Consider the following 21,405-nt stretch of genomic DNA (forward strand, 5'->3'; position numbering starts at 1 on the left):
ACTTGGAAAACTACACGGCTATTCCAGTTGGGCAGAATGGTCAATTCAAATGTGGTGGGTCAATATTGCAAAATGCTTCTTTGGAGTAATTCTGTGGGGGATTTCTGGAGACTGCTTGAGAGGTGGGGGAGGGTTTGCTTGTGAGGGATTATTCATTGCATACTACTGCTCCCCTCTTAGTTAGTGGTGACTAGGAGGCAGTTGTCTGTAGTAACATGGGCAGCCAGCAGGGCAGCACAACAGAGACCATTACCACTCACATGGGATTCCTTTCAAGAGGGGATCTGGCCAACAAGCTTTGGACATGACAACTTTGATGCTGGGGAATGGATGGTGCTGATGGATTATTTATGGTTTTCAGTCTGGTTTCCACCCAAATTGGGCTGAAAACCATTGAATGTAACGCATGAGTGAAACACGCTGTAAAACACATTCTGTTATACTCTGGAAAATGATCAGTTTGTCAAATTCCCTGATATTCCTGGAATACTCAAAACCCCCGTGTTGAATGCAACACTTTCTATGGTAAAGATGGTACATCGTTTTAACTGAGGCATCATCATTATGAATGTGTATATCTATTATGGCATGGGATCAAATGTTTGTTTGTTTTTGACTTTGAAGTGATTTTGACTGGCTGTGGTTCCTGACCTGTCACTGTTTGTGAAGAGTTTAACTTTTGATTGGCTAAAGGCCACCTGATTGGTTTTTCACCCTAATGGTAGAGCATGATTGCCTGACCAGCAGCATCAGATGTTACTAGGGTATGGCTAGCCATATACAACAGTGGCTCACACACTTTTTTCGCTTCAGTACCCCCTTTCCCTGATTTCTGAATACAAGTACCCCCTTTACCAGAGTCCCGACTACATTTTGCTTAGAAAAGTATAGCATGATGCAATGAATGAATGATAACCCCTTTTTAAGAATATAACATTACAAAATAAGAATTGGAGTGAGAGTTGCAATTAGTGCCTCCTGAGGATATTTATTTGAACGTTGAATGTATTCACATACCAATGCCTGTCCCTTACCATTGTTGATCTTGAAGAAGGCCGGCCCGGCAGGCAGAGACCTCTTTTAAAAGAAATGCATATGGAGCCAGAGAGGCCATTTACACCTGGCACTAACATGTGTTTTCTGTGATCAGATTGCAATCAGATAGTACTCCTTGACCACATTAGCCTGATTTAATTTACACCTGGCGTTAGCATGCGTTTTGGGGACTCAGATTGCAATCTGATCACCCAAAATGGGTGTCCTCTCAATCCACATACAGTTGCTGTATGCAGATTCAGAGGACACATTGCATTTACACTTGTGTTCAATGTGGTCACAACGCATCCCTGACCACTTCCGGAGGTGGTTTGGCCGATCAGATCGCAATCCATCTTCAATGTGTCTTGGGGGCGTTTATACCTGTACTTTCAAGTGCTCAAACACTATCTGATTGCAATCTGATCACAGAAAACACATGTTAGTGCCAGGTGTAAATGGCCTCAGTGTGGCAATTTTTTCCCAACTCTCAAGTCTGTTTCCAGTGATCAGCACCTCACTATAACCCTTGGTGTTTTACTTTTCTACTAAATGATATACTGCTAATAATGAGTACCAAACCGTACAGAAGAACCCATTTCTTTTACACATCTTGGGCCTGAACTTTGTATGTTGTACTGATGAGTAACTTTACTTTGCATTCAATGTGCCTTTTTCCCACTAGCCATTTTGTGTCTAAAAGGCAGGAAGTAACACAGCTGCTAGCAAAAACATTGAGGGTTTGTAACCTCCAATCAATTTAGGTGTTCCAGTGCCGGGGGCCCTCGTGAATGCCTTGGTTGCACCTGTGTTACTTCCTGCCTTTTAGACAAAATTGCTGCTGAGAAAAAGGCCAATCAAGCCACCGGCTTGACTGGTAATTTAGATTGGCGACTTTTATGTTAGGGCTACAAAATATAGGCATGTCAATCACGGTTGTTTAAATAAGATTTAATATCATTGTAACTTATTCCTTATGAGGAAAGATGTCCAATTCAATATTCAATTGCTGTTGCACAATGCGCAGACAATCGTTTGGCTGATGTTCTTTAAAACCGACATCGAAAAGGAAGAGAGTAAACTGTCACAGAGGTAGAAGAGTGGAGGGTTAAAAACGTGTGTGTCTTCTATTCCAGAAAGGTTGGTGACGATGGTCCCGGGGTATTACTGGAGTAGGTGTGACAGAGCTGGAGTAGGTGTGACAGAGCTGGAGTGGACACGCCAGGTCAAAGACAGTTCAAACGTCCATCTTATTCTTTCTTCTTGTAGTCCTCCAGGTGGCACAGAATCCATCCAGATGGTCCCAGGATAGCCAGAGCAAACATCCCCAGACCAACGACAGTTTCCTAGACAAGAGAGGTGGCATTCATTAATTTCAGATGCAACCAGAATTGTTGCCTAAAACCAACCAAGTTGTTTTTGTGCCGGTCAAATGCTTCTCGCCCCCGGGATTTCCACCGGGCTTAGTTGATGACTGAACTTCTCTTAGAATTCCAAGAAGAAAAACAACAAACACCTGAATAATGTCATGGGGAAACTGGAGGAGTGCAGAAACGTCCGTTGGATGAGCCGTGGGTGGCGACAGTACAAATCAATTGAATTGGTAACTTTGGTGAAATATCCGCGCATTGAAGCAGTGGTCTCCCCCCTGTGCGTAATTGCGCAGTGCCAGCTCACCTAATCCAGCCGCTTTGGTGTCTGTTACAGCCCCCGATTCGTACGCTACAACAAACGAGAATGTGAACTTGTATATTGCTACAATTAACTCATTAACAGTGTGTAACAGACATTCAGTGTGCAACAGAATAGCCTGCATTCGGTCTGTGTGTTAAGGAACGCATCTACCAGCGGCCACAACGCCAACTGGGCCAAGTTAGAGAAAGCGTGTTAAAAACAGAATACAATACGGGACTATCTGGAGAAAACAAAACGAATGAAAAATTTGAGCTGACGATGTTGTTTTGTTGTGGAATGCGCAGTGCAATGAGTGCATGGAGACCTGCATGGCTGCCTTGACCAAATAGGTGAGCATTGCTTCTTTGTGAAGAAGGAATGGAAAATGTGCGCTATCTCAATTTGGCCATACCAGCGATAATTATAATAATTCTCAGCATATTATGCATCATAATTTAATATTTAATTTCATTTCATTTGTTCAGAATCAGAATCAGAATCAATTTTATTGCCACAGTATGCAAGTTACATAGAGGAATTTGTCTTAGTGTCTGTATGCAGCGTAGCGGTTACATCAATATACAGGGATAAGAAGTAGGAAGATAACTAACGGCAATCGCAAGGTTGCAAGCGCAATCAAATCGAATCAAATCGAGTCAATATATACAATTACTTATAGTGCAAGTCAAGCTGTTTATGTGCTTTTGTCCCATATGCGTGATGCCCTCGCTCTGCCTATGATGTCACATGCGAAAATAATAGGCTATAACATTTTGTTTGCGGCCCCGAAATCGCTGGTTCGAGGCGAGCTGTCAAGAGGCAAGAACTGTCAAAAGGGAACTAAAGACTTGCGCCTGGCCAATCCAGGCGCTTGACTGCTGCATAGGCGGGTACAAGGCGTGGTTTTGCCGGAACCGCGGTGGGTTCCATAATAACGCCTCAAGGACCCTGGAGGTCCTGGACCCCAGTCCACCGAAATAACCAGAATTATGTGTAGTAGGCTAGGCTACATAGTAACGAGTGCCTAACTGTACAATGTGAAAGAGGTCTGCTGCCAGGGATGGCTCCTGTCCTTCCACAGATACATTGCATGGATCAGGTTCGCTGCTTATCCATTTGTGTAACGTTATAGCCTTACGTTTGTCTATCATGAGAAAGGGGAGTTGGGCCCAAGTTGGTTAAGGAAGTTGAACTGGGGATACTTTAATAAAAATCCAATTGAATTGAGGTTGTGATTTCTACACAATTACTCCACTCAATGTTGCCTCTAAAGCCGAACGATACGAAAACTAGAAAACAGGAACAGCATGTATTATAATAGCGTTTAGTGTGTGACCTCGTCATCCAAGGGCAGCACGTTCGCTAACGCTAGCTAGACTCTGAGTTAGCATTAGCATTAGCTTTGGAGGAAGAGGTTTGGTGATTAAAGGCGGACTTACAGCGGGGCCGATCGTTTCCTTGGCCGGTTTCGATATGTAGAGACTAGCCCGCTGCGTGCCGACGGGGCCCCGCAGAGCAGGGGCCAGTCGGGTAGAGATGGTCCTCAGGAGCCCAGGCATGTTTCTGCTGCGGTAAAATCCAAACAACACTTCTCGTTCGCTTCAAGAAGCTTCTTCTTCTTCTTCTCTCGATTTAATGGCGGATCGCAAACAACGTTTAGGTGCATACCGCCACCTACTGTACAAGAGTGTGCGACATCAGTAGTATGTGTGTATTGGTGTTTCCGTGATAGACACCCCAACTTGCAGTCACTTCCTGTATCTGTGCGCCGAGGTTTCGCCCCTGCCACGCCCCCTTAGGAGACTACTCAGCCAATGACGTTTCATACCATTGACAGACAGCCAATCACAAGCTGAGAACCACGCCTATTTAGGAGACCGGAAGAGTTCAATTTCTTACAATCGGCGGAGCCTAGAGCGGGGGTGTCTCTAATATTAAAGGTCTCTGGAGCCACTCACCACAAGTCACGTGACTTGTTATGGGTCATATGACCTAGACGTGACTTCTTCCAAGTCTTCTCGACCATCAATAAAGCTCCTTTTTTACAAGGTAAAGACAAGTCACTGCAGTATCATGTAGTGTATGTAATGGGTTTCGGCTCAGCTAAATGACTCTTGTTGGCTAGTTAGCTGTAGATAAGCATATAACTAAAGTTGTGAGTGCCAGCTGCTTCAGCGTGGCTCGCTAACGTTAGCTTCAGCTAAACCTAGTCCCGATAGATTACTTCATAAACAATATGACAACGTGACAATGTCTTGGCTATCGACAATGTTACAAAATCTTTCAAATATAACGCAAGGCAATAATAGGAGCCTGAATTCAGTTCGGCATAAACTCGGTCCAACCAGCAGCACTTTCATTCATAATTACGTGGAATGAACGCGGCTATTCAGGGTCTACACCAGGCTACATTTACCAAGCAGGACTTAACGGAACCGACGCCATACAAGATACACGTACACATTATGCACAAACCGGGTAGTTGGGGGACGTGAGTGACGTAGCTACTTGCTCCTTCTTTGCGGGCTATTCAAGAGGTTAATTGTCAGCTGCCGCAAGTCGCTTTTATTTGCAGATATCTGACAGTCTATGTGTAAAGTTTCATATTAAAATGTGCTGCATGATAAAGTGCCTTTGATAAGAGAAAGTAGCTTGGGCGACAGTAGCCCTCAGGCTCTTTCTATGTTTGTCTCAAGACTTCACTGTAGTAAGAGCCCTCACACCGACCGACCATGCAATTTTCGTTAGGTAATCTGTGTTGGGCATTAAACTCACCTTATTTCTGCACTTTGAAGTCACAGGTAGGGTCGGATGGGGCAAACGAATGATATCGGAAGCCTAGTTGCGCCAAAAACTGAGCGGTTCTATCTATCTATCTCTCTCTCTCTATCTATCATCTATTGCAACATTATAGGGGTGGCTATTGGTGCTTTTACTAAATATTTAGACAAAGATTTATTTTAAATAAATAATCATCAGTAATGTGGATGATTTTACCCACTCAAAGTGGGTAGGCAAATAATAGGACGAATCAGCGTGAAGTCACTGCCACCCAAAAATGCGTAACCCTGCGGCAGTTAATAGTATGAGTTGTGCCAAACAAACGTTACTATCTCAAAAACTATACATAACATCACTTATATTTTGACATTCTGAGTGAGAGCAGAATTAGCTCAAGAATTTGATGTATAATATATGCATGTTGTGTCAAAGTTGTGTGAACTGTCACAGTTTTTAAATTGTAAACACGGTCAGCCGGCTAGAGTCAGATGCTCAAACTCAGGCTCCATAGGGTTCCATTGCCGTTGCCACCCAGTGGCGCGGTTTGTTTACCAAAACGCTGCTTGACTGATCCCTTGTATAGAACAGCTAGAACAGTCTGGTGAGTTCAAAAAAGGATTTCACTTTACTGTAATGTAGCCTTTAAAACAGGAAAATACAGGTTGTTCCCTGGTTCCCACAGTAAAACCTGGCCATTTCCACTGCATATCACGATGTGCATATAATACATTGCCCACTCCTACCCAGGCACCAATCAAGCTTTTGTCACCACTAAGTAGTAACTGACATTGTTACTGTTTTTATTCCTGTCTAACTACATCATCACACTACTCATGTCACTAAGTAATAACTGACATTGTTACTGTTTTTATTCCTGTCTAACTACATCATCACACTACTCATGTCTGTTTCGCTCGGCGACAAGATGAGACTGGTCATTCTGGAGGACTACGACTTGGCCAGCGAGTGGGCAGCCAAGTACATCCGTAACAGAATCCTTCAGTTCCAGCCCTCTCCTGAGAAATATTTCACTCTGGGGCTGCCTACAGGTAAACACAATGGCTCATTATACACTAGGACAGCTATTCCCCAACATGTAGGCTGAGGCCCACTGTTAGGCCATACGCAAGTGAGCCGCCAAATCATTTGCAAAAACATTATGATCTTTGTGAAAAAACTGTAATTATTTATGTATGAGAAATTTGCATTTCTCCATTGTTTAATATATACTAGGGCTGCACGATATATCGTTTACACATCGACATTGCGATGTGCGCATGCGCGATAGTCACATCGCAGGACGTGCGATGTCAAAAGCAAATTAACTCGTCATGTTGCTTGATAAACTCTCACTTTAGGGGTAGCCTAGTCTGGGCACCTTCCACCCCGCTTTTTGTCATGGGGGCGTAAACCCCGGACCCAGAATTAACACCGGATGGCAATGCGCCTAACAACGTCTTTGTTGCCGTTAGCTTGACGCGGTGATGTTACCTAAACTAGAGTCTGATCAAAACAAAGCTAGCGTTACATAAAACAAAACGTTTATGCAATATGGCATCTCCGCCAGCACCGCCTGACACACCGGTCAAAACGGTGAAAGAGGATTCTGATACTTGGGTCAAATTGTCAAGTTAACGTGAAAGTTGACGAGCTAGAAACGCTGCCATCCGGTCTAGGGCGGGCTCTAGGCCGGAGCCAGTAGGGTGACAAAATCAATTGTGGGCGGGAGCCAGGCTCTTTCTCGCCGAGAAGAGCCTGGTGACGCGAGGTTAGGGGTAGCCTAAGCCTACTGAGTGAAATGCAGGCTCTCTCAAAGGAGAGAGACGCCCCGCTACTGTACTCACTCATTTAGTGCTTAGCTTCAACACAACAAACATGCACAGAGACCTAAATTGAATTATCTTTTGCTTATGTTGCGTTGCTGACAGTAGCCCGTCTGTAAACGATGTGGTTGTGGAGGCGGACTTGTCCACAGTTTGCAGCGCACTCGCATACAGCAGGCTGGCTGCTTAACTCAACATGTCCGTGGAGTGGAGATATTTACTCTTGAAACACCAAAAAGCAAGACCGCAACTTATGACACGAAGGCTGATTACTGAGAAGTTGTCCGTGTTATCACTGTGGCTGTCTCTCCCCTTCAAGTCTCTGATGTTGCATCACATGATAGCAGTAACGTTACGGTAGAGTTAATCATACATAGCGACTTATTTACACAAAACATGTCAGTGAAAATAAAAAGAGAAGAGACATATCTGGGCAATTAAATGTATATTTATTACTTTTCACGAATGAATTGTTTGTCACCGGTCGGCTGCATGTGAATCCTCGTCTCTCTGTACTGCCAGCCTTGCGCTCAAAAACCGGAACTCCGCAGATGCGGAGTGTACCACTTGGTCGTTTCTGGAGGGGGTTTCCGGGGGGTCAGACCAAGTGTGTAAAGTGGCAGGGGTGTTTCATTGTTGATTTATTGAAACGTTAGAAGAACGAAAGAAGTTGAAAGCAGTGATTATAATCAATGAAATCTAATGTTTTTCTGCAAATAGCATCATTGGGAGGTAGATTCTGGCACTCAATATTAGGGGTGGGCAATATATCAATTGTATATCAATATTGTCATATGAGACTATATGGTCTTAGATGTTGGATATGGTAATATGGTGATACAGCATACATGTTGTCTTTCCCTGGTTTTAAAGGCTGCATTACACTAAGTGAAGTGTAGGCTAGTGACATTTTAAAGTAGAATGTCATAACTTACTCACTTTTTCATGTATGTAGCCTAAGTCATGGAAATCCATTGGTCAAAATGTGTATGCACCCTGATAGATGACGCTCTGAGGCCTACCAGTAGGTCACAGCCCAGTGGTTGAGAAACATTAAAATACCTAATTTCCCCTCCAAAATCAGATGGACTCCTCTACAAAATCATCCCAATCATTCTAGAAGTATTCTTTTCTTTAAAATAGAGCTATTCTGGTAATCTGGTGAAAATCTGTATTTTTTCATATCGCAATATATATCGCAGGGGCAGGGAATATCGCAATGTCAGTTTTTTCCAATATCGTGCAGCCCTAATATATACTGCTATTTAATTTATAATCAAGTATTTGTTAATTAGCCTATTGCAGACAGCCCTTCTCTTTTAGTTTCTGATTTTTGTGTGGTGCTGATGGACAGCTCCTTTAGTCGTTAAAATAAAAGGTCCTCTGAGAACGGTCAGATGTGGTCTGAGAACACATTCTGTTGATGGTCAGATGTGCTCTGAGAGCACATTCTGTTTTGACGGTCAGATGTGCTCTGAGAACACATTCTGTTGATGGTCAGATGTGGTCTGAGAACACATTCTGTTGACGGTCAGATGTGCTCTGAGAACACATTCTGTTGACGGTCAGATGTGCTCTGAGAATGCATTCTGTTGATGGTCAGATGTGCTCTGAGAACACATTCTGTTGACGGTCAGATGTGCTCTGAGAACACATTCTGTTGACGGTCAGATGTGGGCCGCCAACATTTTTGAGATTTTCAAGTGGGCCATGAGTCTGAAAAGGTTGGGAACCGTTGCACACTAGAATGATTTCTTGGTCTAGCTTGTGCGCAAGCAATTATTGTGACTTTGTTATTATTGCAAGTAATGTAAACTAAACTTGTTTGTGTGTTTTCTTTTAGGGAGTACTCCGCATGGTTGTTACAAAAAATTGATTGAGTACCACAGACATGAGGACCTGTCCTTCAAGTATGTTAAAACCTTTAACATGGATGAATATGTAGGTGAGTTGAATAGTATTTCACACTTTCCTACTAGGGGTGTATAGGGAGTATCCTACTCTTAGGATGTATAGGGACTTTCCTACTTGTAGTAGGATGTATAGGCATTATACCTTCCTACTCGTAGGATTTATAGGGATTATCCTACTCGTAGGATGTGTAGGGATTATGTATTGCACACACTGTCCTACTCGTAGGATGTATAGGATTATGGATGCAGGCCAGGCCAGAAAAAAATTAGATTTAGATTTAGATTTTTAAAAATTTAGATTTTTTTTCTGCTTTCCCCAAAATTTCAATAAACCTTTGTGGCATATTATTACAATACAACAACACTGGTGTTGACAGTGTTGACAGTAATAGAAGATACCAAATCATTCAAAACAATAAGCATTTTGCTTTTAGGAGCATTGCGCCAGCGTGCAGCGCTGTTTCAAAACGTGTCAACGTGTGTCGCTGCCTGGGAAACAAACATCCCATAATACAACTGTTTGCATCGCATCCAATAATAGTATGAAGATACTTGGGATGTCGAAAAGTTTAGCGTCGCCAGTAGGGATGTCAACGGTTAACCGTTAATCGATTAACCGTCGCTAACGTCGTTGTTCGGTTATTGCTGTCGGTCTATCAGTTAATATTAAAAAAAAAAGATTTTTTTTTTTTGAGTTTCCTTGCAGATTTTGCACAGTGTTTTGCATCATGCAACTATTTTGTTCAAATTTTGTTCAATTGTTGGCAGCAAATCGAAATAGGCTATATTTTGTTTAAGTTTTTATGCTGCAAAAGACAGTAGGCCTAATCAAAAGAAATAACAGATTGTTGTTGTTGTAATGTTTACATAAACAGGAAATAAAGCTCTCAAAAATATATTTCCTTGTCATCCATATAAGAGCCAGAATGATTTTGGAATGATTACCTGATCAAAATGTGGCAATAAACTTATAAATTTCAGCAAAGCCAACAAAAAATAAAGGCATAATTCTAACACAAAAAGCATTAACATTTCAGCATCTAAATAGACACGCCTTGTTTGGGCATGAGCTCATTGAGTAAATAGACAAAAAATTTTTTTTTTTTTTTTTTTAAATATTAAAAAATTATGCATAGGTTAATCGAAAGTGAAATTAACCGAAAATTGACATCCCTAGTCGCCAGTGAGGGCCCCCACCGTTGCGGTCGGGGTACGTTTCGAAATCCCTCCAGGCCTGAAAAATGTTCTAGGGCAGTGGTTCCCAACCTTTTCCAACTCAGGGCCCACTTTTATGTCTCAAAAATGTTCGCGGCCCACCTCCGACCCCATAAATACAAAGGCCATATAATGCGTTCTCAGAGCACTTTTTTATTGAAAATTGAACATAAAGGACTGAACTGAATACAGGAGAAACATGTTGGAAGCTCCACAGTCACTAACACAGCACCTGTAACATGTTGCAACACCTTCAGTATTACAGTTTTCAAGGAGCTGTCCACACACACACACACATACACACACACACGCACACACACACACACACACACACACACACACACACACACACACACACACACACACACACACACCAATCATTCAAGGAGCTGTCCATCAGCACCACACAGATGTCAGAAATGACAAGCAAGGGGCTGTCTGTAACAGGCTAATTAACAAATGATTAATAAATAACGGTATCCTTCAACAATGGAAAAATGCATTCTCATAACAATTTGACATCCAATATCAGATCCAAACAAAATCCAAATATCAGAAGAAAGCCCATTAAATCGATAGGGTTACAAATAAACACAAACCCAATATAAAGATGATGTAAAGATGAAACTTCAATTCAAGCAAAAGCAATAACATCAAAGAAACAAAAATCATACTTTTTCAAGTATGATTTTTCAAAATCTTTCCAAAAAAAAAATTGGATTTTTTTTTTTTTTTTTTTTTTTTTTTTCAAAAATCATACGTTTTTGGAAATGATTTGGCGGCCCACTTGCAATACCTTCGCGGCCCACCAGGGGGCCGCGGACCACAGGTTGGGAATCACTGTTCTAGGGGAAACACTGTAGCCTATTGCAAGTAGGCTACAATGTAAGTTTTCTCAATTCATTTACCATAACCCCTCCTTGCGATGTGATAAAAGTTTCTCAGTGAATTATAGTTGATTGCCTCACCAAATAATCTGCTGGTTACCCAATATTAGCAGCAGAATTTGATATCCTGGGGTGGCACGTCCGTGTGTAATGACATTTCTGTGCTGCGCAGCGTGGAGATTATGGTGCGCCCAAGCGCAGCGAGTGTTTTAGCGCTTAAGAGGTGCTTTTCAAAGCTCTTAGCGCAAAGTAATTGCGCGCTGTTGACGATAGGGTGAGGCGCGCGGCCCAGCACGTAACAGGAGACGAGTTGCCAGAACTGCATGAACTGTATAACCAGCGGTGCCTCAGGAGGTCCCTGAAGATCATCAAAGACACAAACCATCCCCACAACAGCCTGTTCTCCCTGCTACCCTCAGGGAGGAGATACAGGGTTCCAAAAGCACGCACAAATCGCTTGAGGAACAGTTTCTTCCCGCAGGCCACAAGACTCCTTAACTCATTCACCGCCAAAGACGTCTTTGACGTGTTATCAGAAATAGCCATCCACGCCAAAGACGTGTTTGACGTGTTTTTGTTTTTATTAGTGCAGCGCTTAGTTCAAACACTTCCCCGGCCTGTGACACAGACACAGGTCCCTAACCTCAAAGTCAAGCCGACAGCACGTTATCAAACACATACCGCAGCTGTTGTTTGAAATAAGGAAGAAGGAGGAAAGGAGGAAAAACAGAGAACTGCGCTTCCTTGTAGAGAGGAGAAACGCCATTGAAACGCCCCTCGATCGGCGCGCTGCACTGCTCGCCTTGCTGCAGCCTGCAGCAAGGCGAGCAGTGCAGGACGAACCTGGATTGCCTAGTCAAACCCGTGGCGAACATGATCGATCCGGTTCCAGCAGCGCCTGGTCCCAAAGCCAAGCCGGACCCGTTCCTGTGTCGTGTCGCAGCATTCGTCCCAGCCCGAAACGAGAGGAGGAAAACGAGCAGAGGCAGAGGAGGCAAAACGCTGATGGGGAAGGAGGGGGAAGGAGGTGCGGGGGAAGGAGGTGCGATCTAGCAGCAGCTGTGGACAGAACTCTCTCTCTGTGTGTGTGTGTGTGTGTGTGTGTGTCTGTGTCTGTGTCTGTGTGTCTGTCTGTCTGTCTGTCTGTCTGTCTGTCTGTCTGTCTGTCTGTCTGCACACTCACTCACACTGAGCAAACTGTATTGTTGAATGTAAAAAAAGCACTTCATATATATATATATATATATATATTTTTTGTCATTTGTGTCATAATGAATAATATTTACATGTCTGATGTCAATACAGTTCAAAATAAAAGAATTGAGAGCGAGTTCTGCCTGAGATTGTGTGCTGTACATAAATGCCATTTTCTGCAATTTCTTTTCTCAGAGAGACCTTTTGGGTGAAAACAGGGTGTATATAAATGGCTATAAGTAGAGTACAGAACATGCTAAAAGCTCACTTTTTTTTTCCTGGTGAACCCAGAGACGTACATCTTCATTTTGAGGTATTGCAAATCACTTTGGTGCTAATAGATAATTTACTGTGGGTCTTGAAAGATGACCAACAATTATGAAAATCTTTGGCCTGTGCTAAATATTGGCAGTCCTAAACTGGCCATGAATGAGTTAACATACACAAATAGTGTAGTAGTCGTACCGTACCGTACTGCAGCTGCTACCATTATGTATGCCTAATGTTTAATTGTATGTTTAACAAGGTACATGCTATTTGCACCTGTATGTCAAATACGTTGAATTTTAAATGTCTGAACACGTCTTAACGTATGCACAATGCCTAATGTTTAATTGTATGTTTAATAAGGTACATGCTATTTGCACTGTATGTCAAATACGTCGAATTTTAAATGTCTGAACACGTCTAACGTATGCACATGACATGTGCACCTATGTGCAATGAATATGCCACTGACTTGTCTTATCGCTATTCTGCCTTATTGCCTATTGCTGCTTAGTATTGCTTATTGATGCCTATTTCTTATTGCCTATTGCTCATTGCTTGTTGCCTATTTGTACTATGTCGTAAACGGAGTCCACAGCACAAGAATTTCACACGTGATACTTGTACCATGGAGTGACAATAAAAATCTTGAATCTCTTGAATCTTGAATAGGATAATGCCATCTATCCCCACATTTTAGCGCTGAAACGCCTGCTTTGGCATGTGGCTAGGGATGCAACGATTTTTTTTTTTGATCCACGATTATAGTCTGAGAAAAAACCACGATTATCACGGTTTCACGATTATTGTTATGGACGTATAAAAATCACATGAGCATTCTCTAAATAGAGGTTTTATTGTATTTCCCCCACAATCTTAACAGTTGCTGCCTTCCGGAATACTAATGCACGATATGGATTTTTACAGCCGATAGTATAGGCCTACGCTAACCGATAAATATTCTCCTGGCCAATAACCGATACGATAAACATACTATGTTACTTTTTTCACATTTTTGTATTTAAAAAAATAAGTTCTTAACCTGTATTTTATGCACACCTGGGATTAAAAAAAGAAGAAAGGGCAGATGTAGTGAGCAAAGATGGATGATTTAATATTCCATGGCTCTGACCTAATCAAATCTAACTGACATCACTATTGTGAACATAAAACAAACAACATTTCTGATATAATATGATTGTATTAGTAAAGTGTATCACTCAATATTCAATACAAAAAATATTTTATTATTACTTTATAGAAGCGAAAGCCTATAGCTGCTTAGTCTGCAGAAAAAAACACAAAAGGCATAGTAACTTAGACTCTTATTGGCATGTTACTGGCAACTAAATGTGCCGTCTGAAATGAATTTTGCATTGGGGTCAGTTCTATTGAAGTGATGATGGGGCAGGCATGGAAAGCCTCACTATAAGCCATCATGTGTCGTTTCACTTTTTACTGGAAAATGCTCCCTCTGGATTAAAGAAAGGACACTCTGTGGTGTTGACTGGTGTTTGTTATGTAAATGTGCGCATTTGTTTTCCTTGTCTCAGTCAGATCATGACTGCCAAGCAGCTAGCTACGTTAGCTTCACGTTATTAGGCCTACATGTAACGTTAGCGGGTTGCTTTTGGAGTTGACACAAACCCTTGATGTTTCTTTTCATGTAAAGCATGAGGTTCTCTATGGTTTAGGCCAGCGCTGGGAGCATGAAGTGCTTTAAATGCGGGGATGTTTGGTCACAACGAGCTTGAGGAACTATGTACGCCAGGCCATGGCCAGCTAGCTAACATTAGCCACAACAGCTAACGTTAACGTCAATGACTGTATGTTAACGCTAAACAAATCCGCTGCCTCTTCCCCACGTTTGGCTTAACGTAACACCAGCTCAGACTTTCCCCTAATCTCAGAAACCTTGCGGGACATGTATTGCAACATTTATGTTGGGCTGGCATCCATGGCTAGGCTACAGACTGGCTACTACTGGGAGACATGGCAGCTGCCTGTGTTTGGTGCCTCCGCTAAATAGTCCGTGCGGAAACGAAGCGAGAGAGACAGGTTCCTCTCCTTCCAGCGCCGTCTGCGCCGCATGGGAGTTTAAACTGACGGACTGTTGTGAAACAAAACACTCGGTGTAGCGGAGCCTCTGCGGTTATATAACCGTGACGTTTTAAATCGTGGTTAATAGTCAAACCGGTTAACCCCTGCATCCCTACATGTGGCACGCCTATGCCCAGTACAATTATAACAGGCATACGCTTGTGCCCGCCCCCAATTTGCATTGCGCACGGCGACGGCGTTAAACGAGCGCAAACGCTAAATTACCGCTTTTGCGAAGATATGGCCCTTCATTTTCTAAAATAATGAAATTCTGAATTTTGAAAAATAAATTCATAATAGTTTGACACAGAGGAAGAATGACAGGTTTCCTTGACGAATCAATGCTGCAGAACATGATGGCGTAACCATATTCACTACGGAGCTTCTGAATGTCCAAACGAGACCTATGAGATACTCTGCTTTACATGACTTTTTTTTAAAGCATATGGGTAGGATTAACAGGTTCAAAAGTTATTAAACATTTGATAACAATAGCTATTCTTAGCCACTGGTGGCTGTCTCAGTCTTTGACACAGCACTCGTTGCAAGCTCTTGTGGCCCACCACATCAACTGAGGGCCTCAAGTGTAACACGCAATCTCCTGTCCTCTAGGTCTGCCTCGCGCCCATCCAGAGAGCTACCACTCCTACATGTGGAACAAGTTCTTCAAGCACATTGACATCGATCCAGCCAACGCTCATATCCTGGACGGAAATGCTGAGGACCTGGAGGCAGAATGTCAGGCGTTTGAGCAGAAGATCGCAGCGGCGGGAGGCATCGATTTGTTTGTAGGAGGTTGGTCCCATTTCAAGCTGTTTTCGTCTTTTACTTGCGCTTACTCTCTCGGTGGTTGCTGACTTGCTGTTTTGCTTATTTATGTGTTTAATGTCATTATCTTAAGTCATACGACAATACAAGAGCAACTATCAGCTTTTACATCAAAATTAGCATAGCATGTATACTCAGTTTTGTTTTTTAACGTGGGTAAACCTAAGAAATAGGCAATTGACTCCTTCCACATTACCTCCCGGCCCAGAACCGCTCTTCCCCCCGGAGCGTGTTTCAGATGATTTGATTGATAGCTTTATTGCAGACTCATGGTCCATAAAAAAAAACATACATAAATACATAGATACACACAAATAACATATAAAAAAATATACATTTCGCTTTAAAAACTGGTCAAATAAAAAAACATTAAAATAAAAATTCATATACAGGCTTTTATGCCAGTGTGCCCTGAGACTGGACGTGTAGCGAGTGCAGCTCTTCCCTGGGTTAGTGAGAGCCACAATGATGCTGTTTCCAGACACATCCAGTCTACACATAAATTTGTACATGAGATTCCTCAGTACTGCCTGAAATGTGTTAACTCGTGCAGTAAGAAACATCTCACTCGCACTGCACCATCGAGGTCTCTTGAGAATCATCCTCATAGCATCATTATATGCCACTTGTAGTTTCTGCAGGCTTGCTTTTTTGTAACTTGACCACAAGTGGGCAGTGTAGAGTACAATAGGCTCTGAACAAAGTCACCTTTACATTATACGAACACATACTGATTACGTGCCAGGGTGTTTGCTTGTGCATACATTTGGCGGCACTGTCTATAAATATCATCATCAGTCATGTGTTCAGTGATAATATGTCCAAGATACTTTACCTTACTGTTATTTGACTGAGTGTCACCAGGGGGCGCACTGGACACATCCCTGACCACGTAGATACAGTACGCTCTTATTCTGAAATAAACCAGTAGATTATGGAGCCATTGTTTCCAATACATAAACTGTGGTAGCGCCAGAATATCGTCATGGCCGGCACAACATAAGCAGTTAATCAATGGATAGAAATGGATAGAAATCACTCTGTAATGCGTCTAATGTGCACATCACATCATGTCTGTCATTTGGTGATGCAGTAGCTCAGTACTCAACCTGACAGTCTCTCTCCCATTCTGAAAATGTTTCTCCAAACTCACATGTTGTAGTGTAGGCAACAATACCGGGGTGGAGTGACGCTCGCCAAATGTGCACTGGTGGCACTCTGAGGCCATTTACACCTGGCGTTAACATGTGTTTTCTGCCATCAGATTGCAATCAGATTGTACTTGACCACATTAACCTGATTCCATTTACACCTGGTGTTAACATGTGTTTTCTGCCATCAGATTGCAATCTGATTGCAATCTGATGGCAGAAATGGTTGTCCTCTCAATCCGCATAAAGTTGCTGTATCCAGATTGAGAGGACACATTGCATTTACACTTGTGTTCAATGTGTACACAATGCATCCCTGACCACCTCCGGAGGTGGTTTGGCCGATCAGATTGCAATCCTTCTTCAATGTGTTTTGGGTGTGTTTACACCTGGCATTTCAAGTGATAAAACACAATCTGATTGCAATCTGATCACAGAAAACGCATGTTAGCGCCAGGTGTAAATGGCCTCTATGTCTAGCCTCTGTTCTGGGTCAAAAAGGGCCCCCATCTCCAGAAGCGCCTCGAACTGCCCCTGTTGCCAACATTTATAGCTATTTTTTTAACGTAAAAAAGCCTCTGAAATGTAGTCAAAAGTCAAATGTATTTCTACTGGTTCTTTCTGTGCAAAGCGAACTGAAACTCGCATCATATTAATATAATTTGAAGACTATTAAACTTAAAGATCCCCTCCAAACATTTTTAAGATGTTTAAAATTCTACTCTAATAATTTGTGTCCAATATGGCTTTTCCACACACACAAAAAAGTTCAATTATCTCATTAAAATGGCATCTACTCCTTTAAAATTCTCCTACTTCACCGTAAAGTCCATTCTCAGTGTATGTGCTCTTCGAGTTTCAACATTCTACTTGTGTAAGTTGAATATTGGACCAGGCGGTTTCTGGTTTCTTGTTCTTTTCAACAGTTTGGCAAACTATGTTGGAGGAGTGTGAACAAGTTCTTATCTGCCCACTTAAAACAAAAGCTCTCATCTGTTTCTCTTGTTACCTCATTTTTGTCTGTCGTGCATGAAAAACAAAGCCACAAGCCTGTTTTGAAAATCTAAGGAGTAGAAAGTACAGATATTTGTCTTAAAATGTAAGAAGTAGAAGTAAAGCGTCAGGAAAATAAATACTCAGTAAAGTACAGATACCTGAAAATTCTACTTAAGTACAGTAACAAAGACAGTATTTGTACTTCATTAGTTCCAATCTCTGACTTATGTTATGCTGTTGTCTTTTGCACTCTCTCTCACATTCGCTCTCCTTCTCTTTCTCTCTCTAGGTATCGGCCCTGATGGCCACATAGCTTTCAATGAGCCAGGATCCAGCCTGGTGTCCAGGACCAGAGTGAAGACCCTGGCCAAGGACACCATCGTGGCCAACGCTCGGTTCTTTGGCAACGACCTCTCCAAAGTGCCCACCATGGCTCTGACTGTGGGCGTCGGAACTGTCATGGACGCCAGAGAGGTCAGGAGGAGAGGCAGCAAATTCATTCATCCATCTAACTGCAAGAACACGAATCACTTCAAAAAGATCTCAGAATCAAGAGTTACATAACAAGATATTTTGAGGAATTTTAGTGGGGATTGTTGTTTTTGATTTAAGCTTCCTGTAGCCAATATTTTGTACCAATGTTCAGTTTCGTTACATCACTACTATTTGGGTTAGGGTTAGGGTTACACGTCAGTTAAACGTTTGTGTTACACGTTAAGGTTACACGTCAGTTAAACGTTTGTGTTACACGTTAGGGTTACACTTCAGTTAAACGTTTGTGTTGCACGTTAGGGTTACACATCAGTTAAACGTTTGTGTTACACGTTAGGGTTACACGTCAGTTAAACGTTTGTGTTACATGTTAGGGTTACATGTCAGTTAAACGTTTGTGTTACACGTTAGGGTTACATGTCAGTTAAACGTTTGTGTTACACGTTAGGGTTACATGTCAGTTAAACGTTTGTGTTACACGTTAGGGTTACACGTCAGTTAAACGTTTGTGTTACATGTTAGGGTTACATGTCAGTTAAACGTTTGTGTTACACGTTAAGGTTACACGTCAGTTGAACGTTTGTGTTACACGTTAGGGTTACACGTCAGTTAAACGTTTGTGTTACACGTTAGGGTTACACGTCAGTTAAACGTTTGTGTTACACGTTAGGGTTACACGTCAGTTAAACGTTTGTGTTACACGTTAGGGTTACACGTCAGTTAAACGTTTGTGTTACACGTTAGGGTTACACGTCAGTTAAACGTTTGTGTTACACGTTAGGGTTACACGTCAGTTAAACGTTTGTGTTACACGTTAGGGTTACACGTCAGTTAAATGTTTGTGTTACACGTTAGGGTTACACGTCAGTTAAACGTTTGTGTTACACGTTAGGGTTACACGTCAGTTAAACGTTTGTGTTACACGTTAGGGTTACACGTCAGTTAAATGTTTGTGTTACACGTTAGGGTTACACGTCAGTTAAACGTTTGTGTTACACGTTAGGGTTACATGTCAGTTAATCGTTTGTGTTACACGTTAGGGTTACACGTCAGTTAAACGTTTGTGTTACACGTTAGGGTTACATGTCAGTTAAACGTTTGTGTTACACGTTAGGGTTACACGTCAGTTAAACGTTTGTGTTACACGTTAGGGTTACACGTCAGTTAAACGTTTGTGTTACACGTCAGTTAAACGTTTGTGTTACACGTTAGGGTTACACGTGGGAATTACACAGAGGCCATGGCCTCCGTTGCCCCTCCCTCTGGCCGCGATGCCCTGAGATCTCTCTAAGGCCACGTTGGCAGTGCCCTGCTACCAGCCTGCTACTGTCAGTTGCTTTAAAAGTGTCAGTGGTTTCAGTTTAATGTAGCTGCTCTATGCAAAGGATGTGTTATTGAATCATTTTAACACACATTTCAGACAAATCACTCTTCATGAGTCAATGGAGCAATGACCTTTGTGCCCTGGCATGTGACCTTGTGCCCTAAAATCTTTTGCGATGCCGAAGGCCACATGGCCACGCCCCTAAAATGACAAAATTCCCACCCTGACTGCTATACTAGACTACTGTACTACTTACATTACTATTTCAATCCCCCCTCTCCCCTCACGATAACAATTCCACATATTTCAGTGTTTGAGAAGCTGTGTGGAATCTGATTAAAGTCGAACTGAACCCGTTCGTCGCGTGCGTTGCAGTCCGTTTCAGACTGAAAACATACCTTGTCTGAGATCACAGGTTGAGAGCCGGGTCATAGTAGTATGTCGATGATTTTATTTGACAATTCTGGGGACTGGATTGGGCTTTAGGCTTGTGCGATGTCATCAAAATACCCATCGTGATTGTTTTACAGTGAAACATCGTTTTGTACGATGGCATCGTCGTTGGGGTGGGGGTTGGGGGAATAATTAATTATTTATTAAGTCGCTGCGTTGCTGTAATGCCATTTCCCTAGCCGCTGCAATGCGTTCACGTTAACAACAGGACAGCTGAGCCTGAGCTCTACATGATACCAGCGGGCTTTGATAGCCTCTGATCTGTGCTACAGCACAGAGCCAGGCGACTGAAGTGGGCAGTGGCTGTCACTACCAGCAATTTGAACGGCGCAAAACAAATAACGTTAACGTTACAGATCCTCACCAACAACGTGTGTGTGTTGAATTTAACTAGCTGGCAGAAAACCGACTGAATTACTGGCTGATATAACGTTAGATTCGCGTGGGCTTTTGAACCTAATGTAATGAGAGAGAGTTTAGGAGGAATGGCTAGAGAAACGCAGCTGCTGTATCTATATGGAGCGATTCCAACTTTCACTTTGGAAACAGGCGAGTTAAATTCACAGTTGAAGACTTGTACTCACTTTGGGTTGAAAACAGGAAAGAACGTGAAGTTTCTTCTTTGTCTTAAAAAGTTTTCACAACAACACAGCCGACACGTGCGGGGGACGCCCCGGCGACATTAAACAAGCGCCCCCTGTTCAGAGAAGCAGTAGAGCGGGGGAGGAGGAGGAACTGGGCATGCTTGTTTAATGCCGCCGGCGCGTCCCCCGCACGTCACGGTAAGTGGACTTGGCCTCTTTTATTATTACAACAGCACAATTTTAATTCGAACAGATAATTAATTACGATGATCCGATGTAGAAGGCTCAGAGGTCGATGGGGGGTCGGCCCATCACGATGGTCGATGCCATCGTCCATCGTGCCAACCCTATTGGGCTTTGGCCAATCCTGTCGTGTTCCGCCTCCAAATCGAGTGGGATTCAGCGTGTTGTGGTGCTCTCCTCGGGAAGAGCCTGCTGACGGGAGGTTAGTGGCTGAGTGGAGCTCAGCGAGCCGCAGTTGCCGAGCGGAGAGTGCAGCACGTCGGCCTGGAATCTCCGAGGTGTGACCCCTGACAACCAGGCTCTCTGTGAGGCAGCGAGGCACGCGCCATTATCGCCATTGCATTAAATAATATTCCTGGAATGCGACTTTTAACGAGCCAGTTACATTTCCTTGCATTCTTAGACATTACCGTTTGATTTAGTTTGCATAATTGGTCAAGTTAGT

At 42.7% G+C, this 21,405-nt stretch overlaps 1 protein-coding gene across 2 annotated transcripts in view; it reads left to right on the plus strand.

Moving 5' to 3' along the window:
• The first annotated feature begins 4,707 nt into the window (after positions 1-4,707).
• LOC310774020 (glucosamine-6-phosphate deaminase 2) overlaps positions 4,708-21,405 on the plus strand; it is a 29,620-nt gene continuing 12,922 nt past the window's right edge. Inside the window, exons 1-5 of one of the 2 annotated variants that reach the window (XM_083634076.1) lie at positions 4,708-4,758; positions 6,416-6,539; positions 9,157-9,258; positions 15,502-15,684; positions 18,154-18,338. In XM_083634076.1, the coding sequence (XP_083490202.1) occupies positions 6,416-6,539; positions 9,157-9,258; positions 15,502-15,684; positions 18,154-18,338 (594 nt within the window). In that variant the 5' untranslated portion in view covers positions 4,708-4,758. The remainder of the gene's footprint in view (positions 4,759-6,415; positions 6,540-9,156; positions 9,259-15,501; positions 15,685-18,153; positions 18,339-21,405) is intronic. The other variant, XM_083634077.1, reaches the window with a different exon arrangement.

This window comes from Poromitra crassiceps (genome assembly GCF_964638095.1).
Source record: "Poromitra crassiceps genome assembly, chromosome: 3".
Classification (NCBI taxonomy): domain Eukaryota; kingdom Metazoa; phylum Chordata; class Actinopteri; order Beryciformes; family Melamphaidae; genus Poromitra; species Poromitra crassiceps.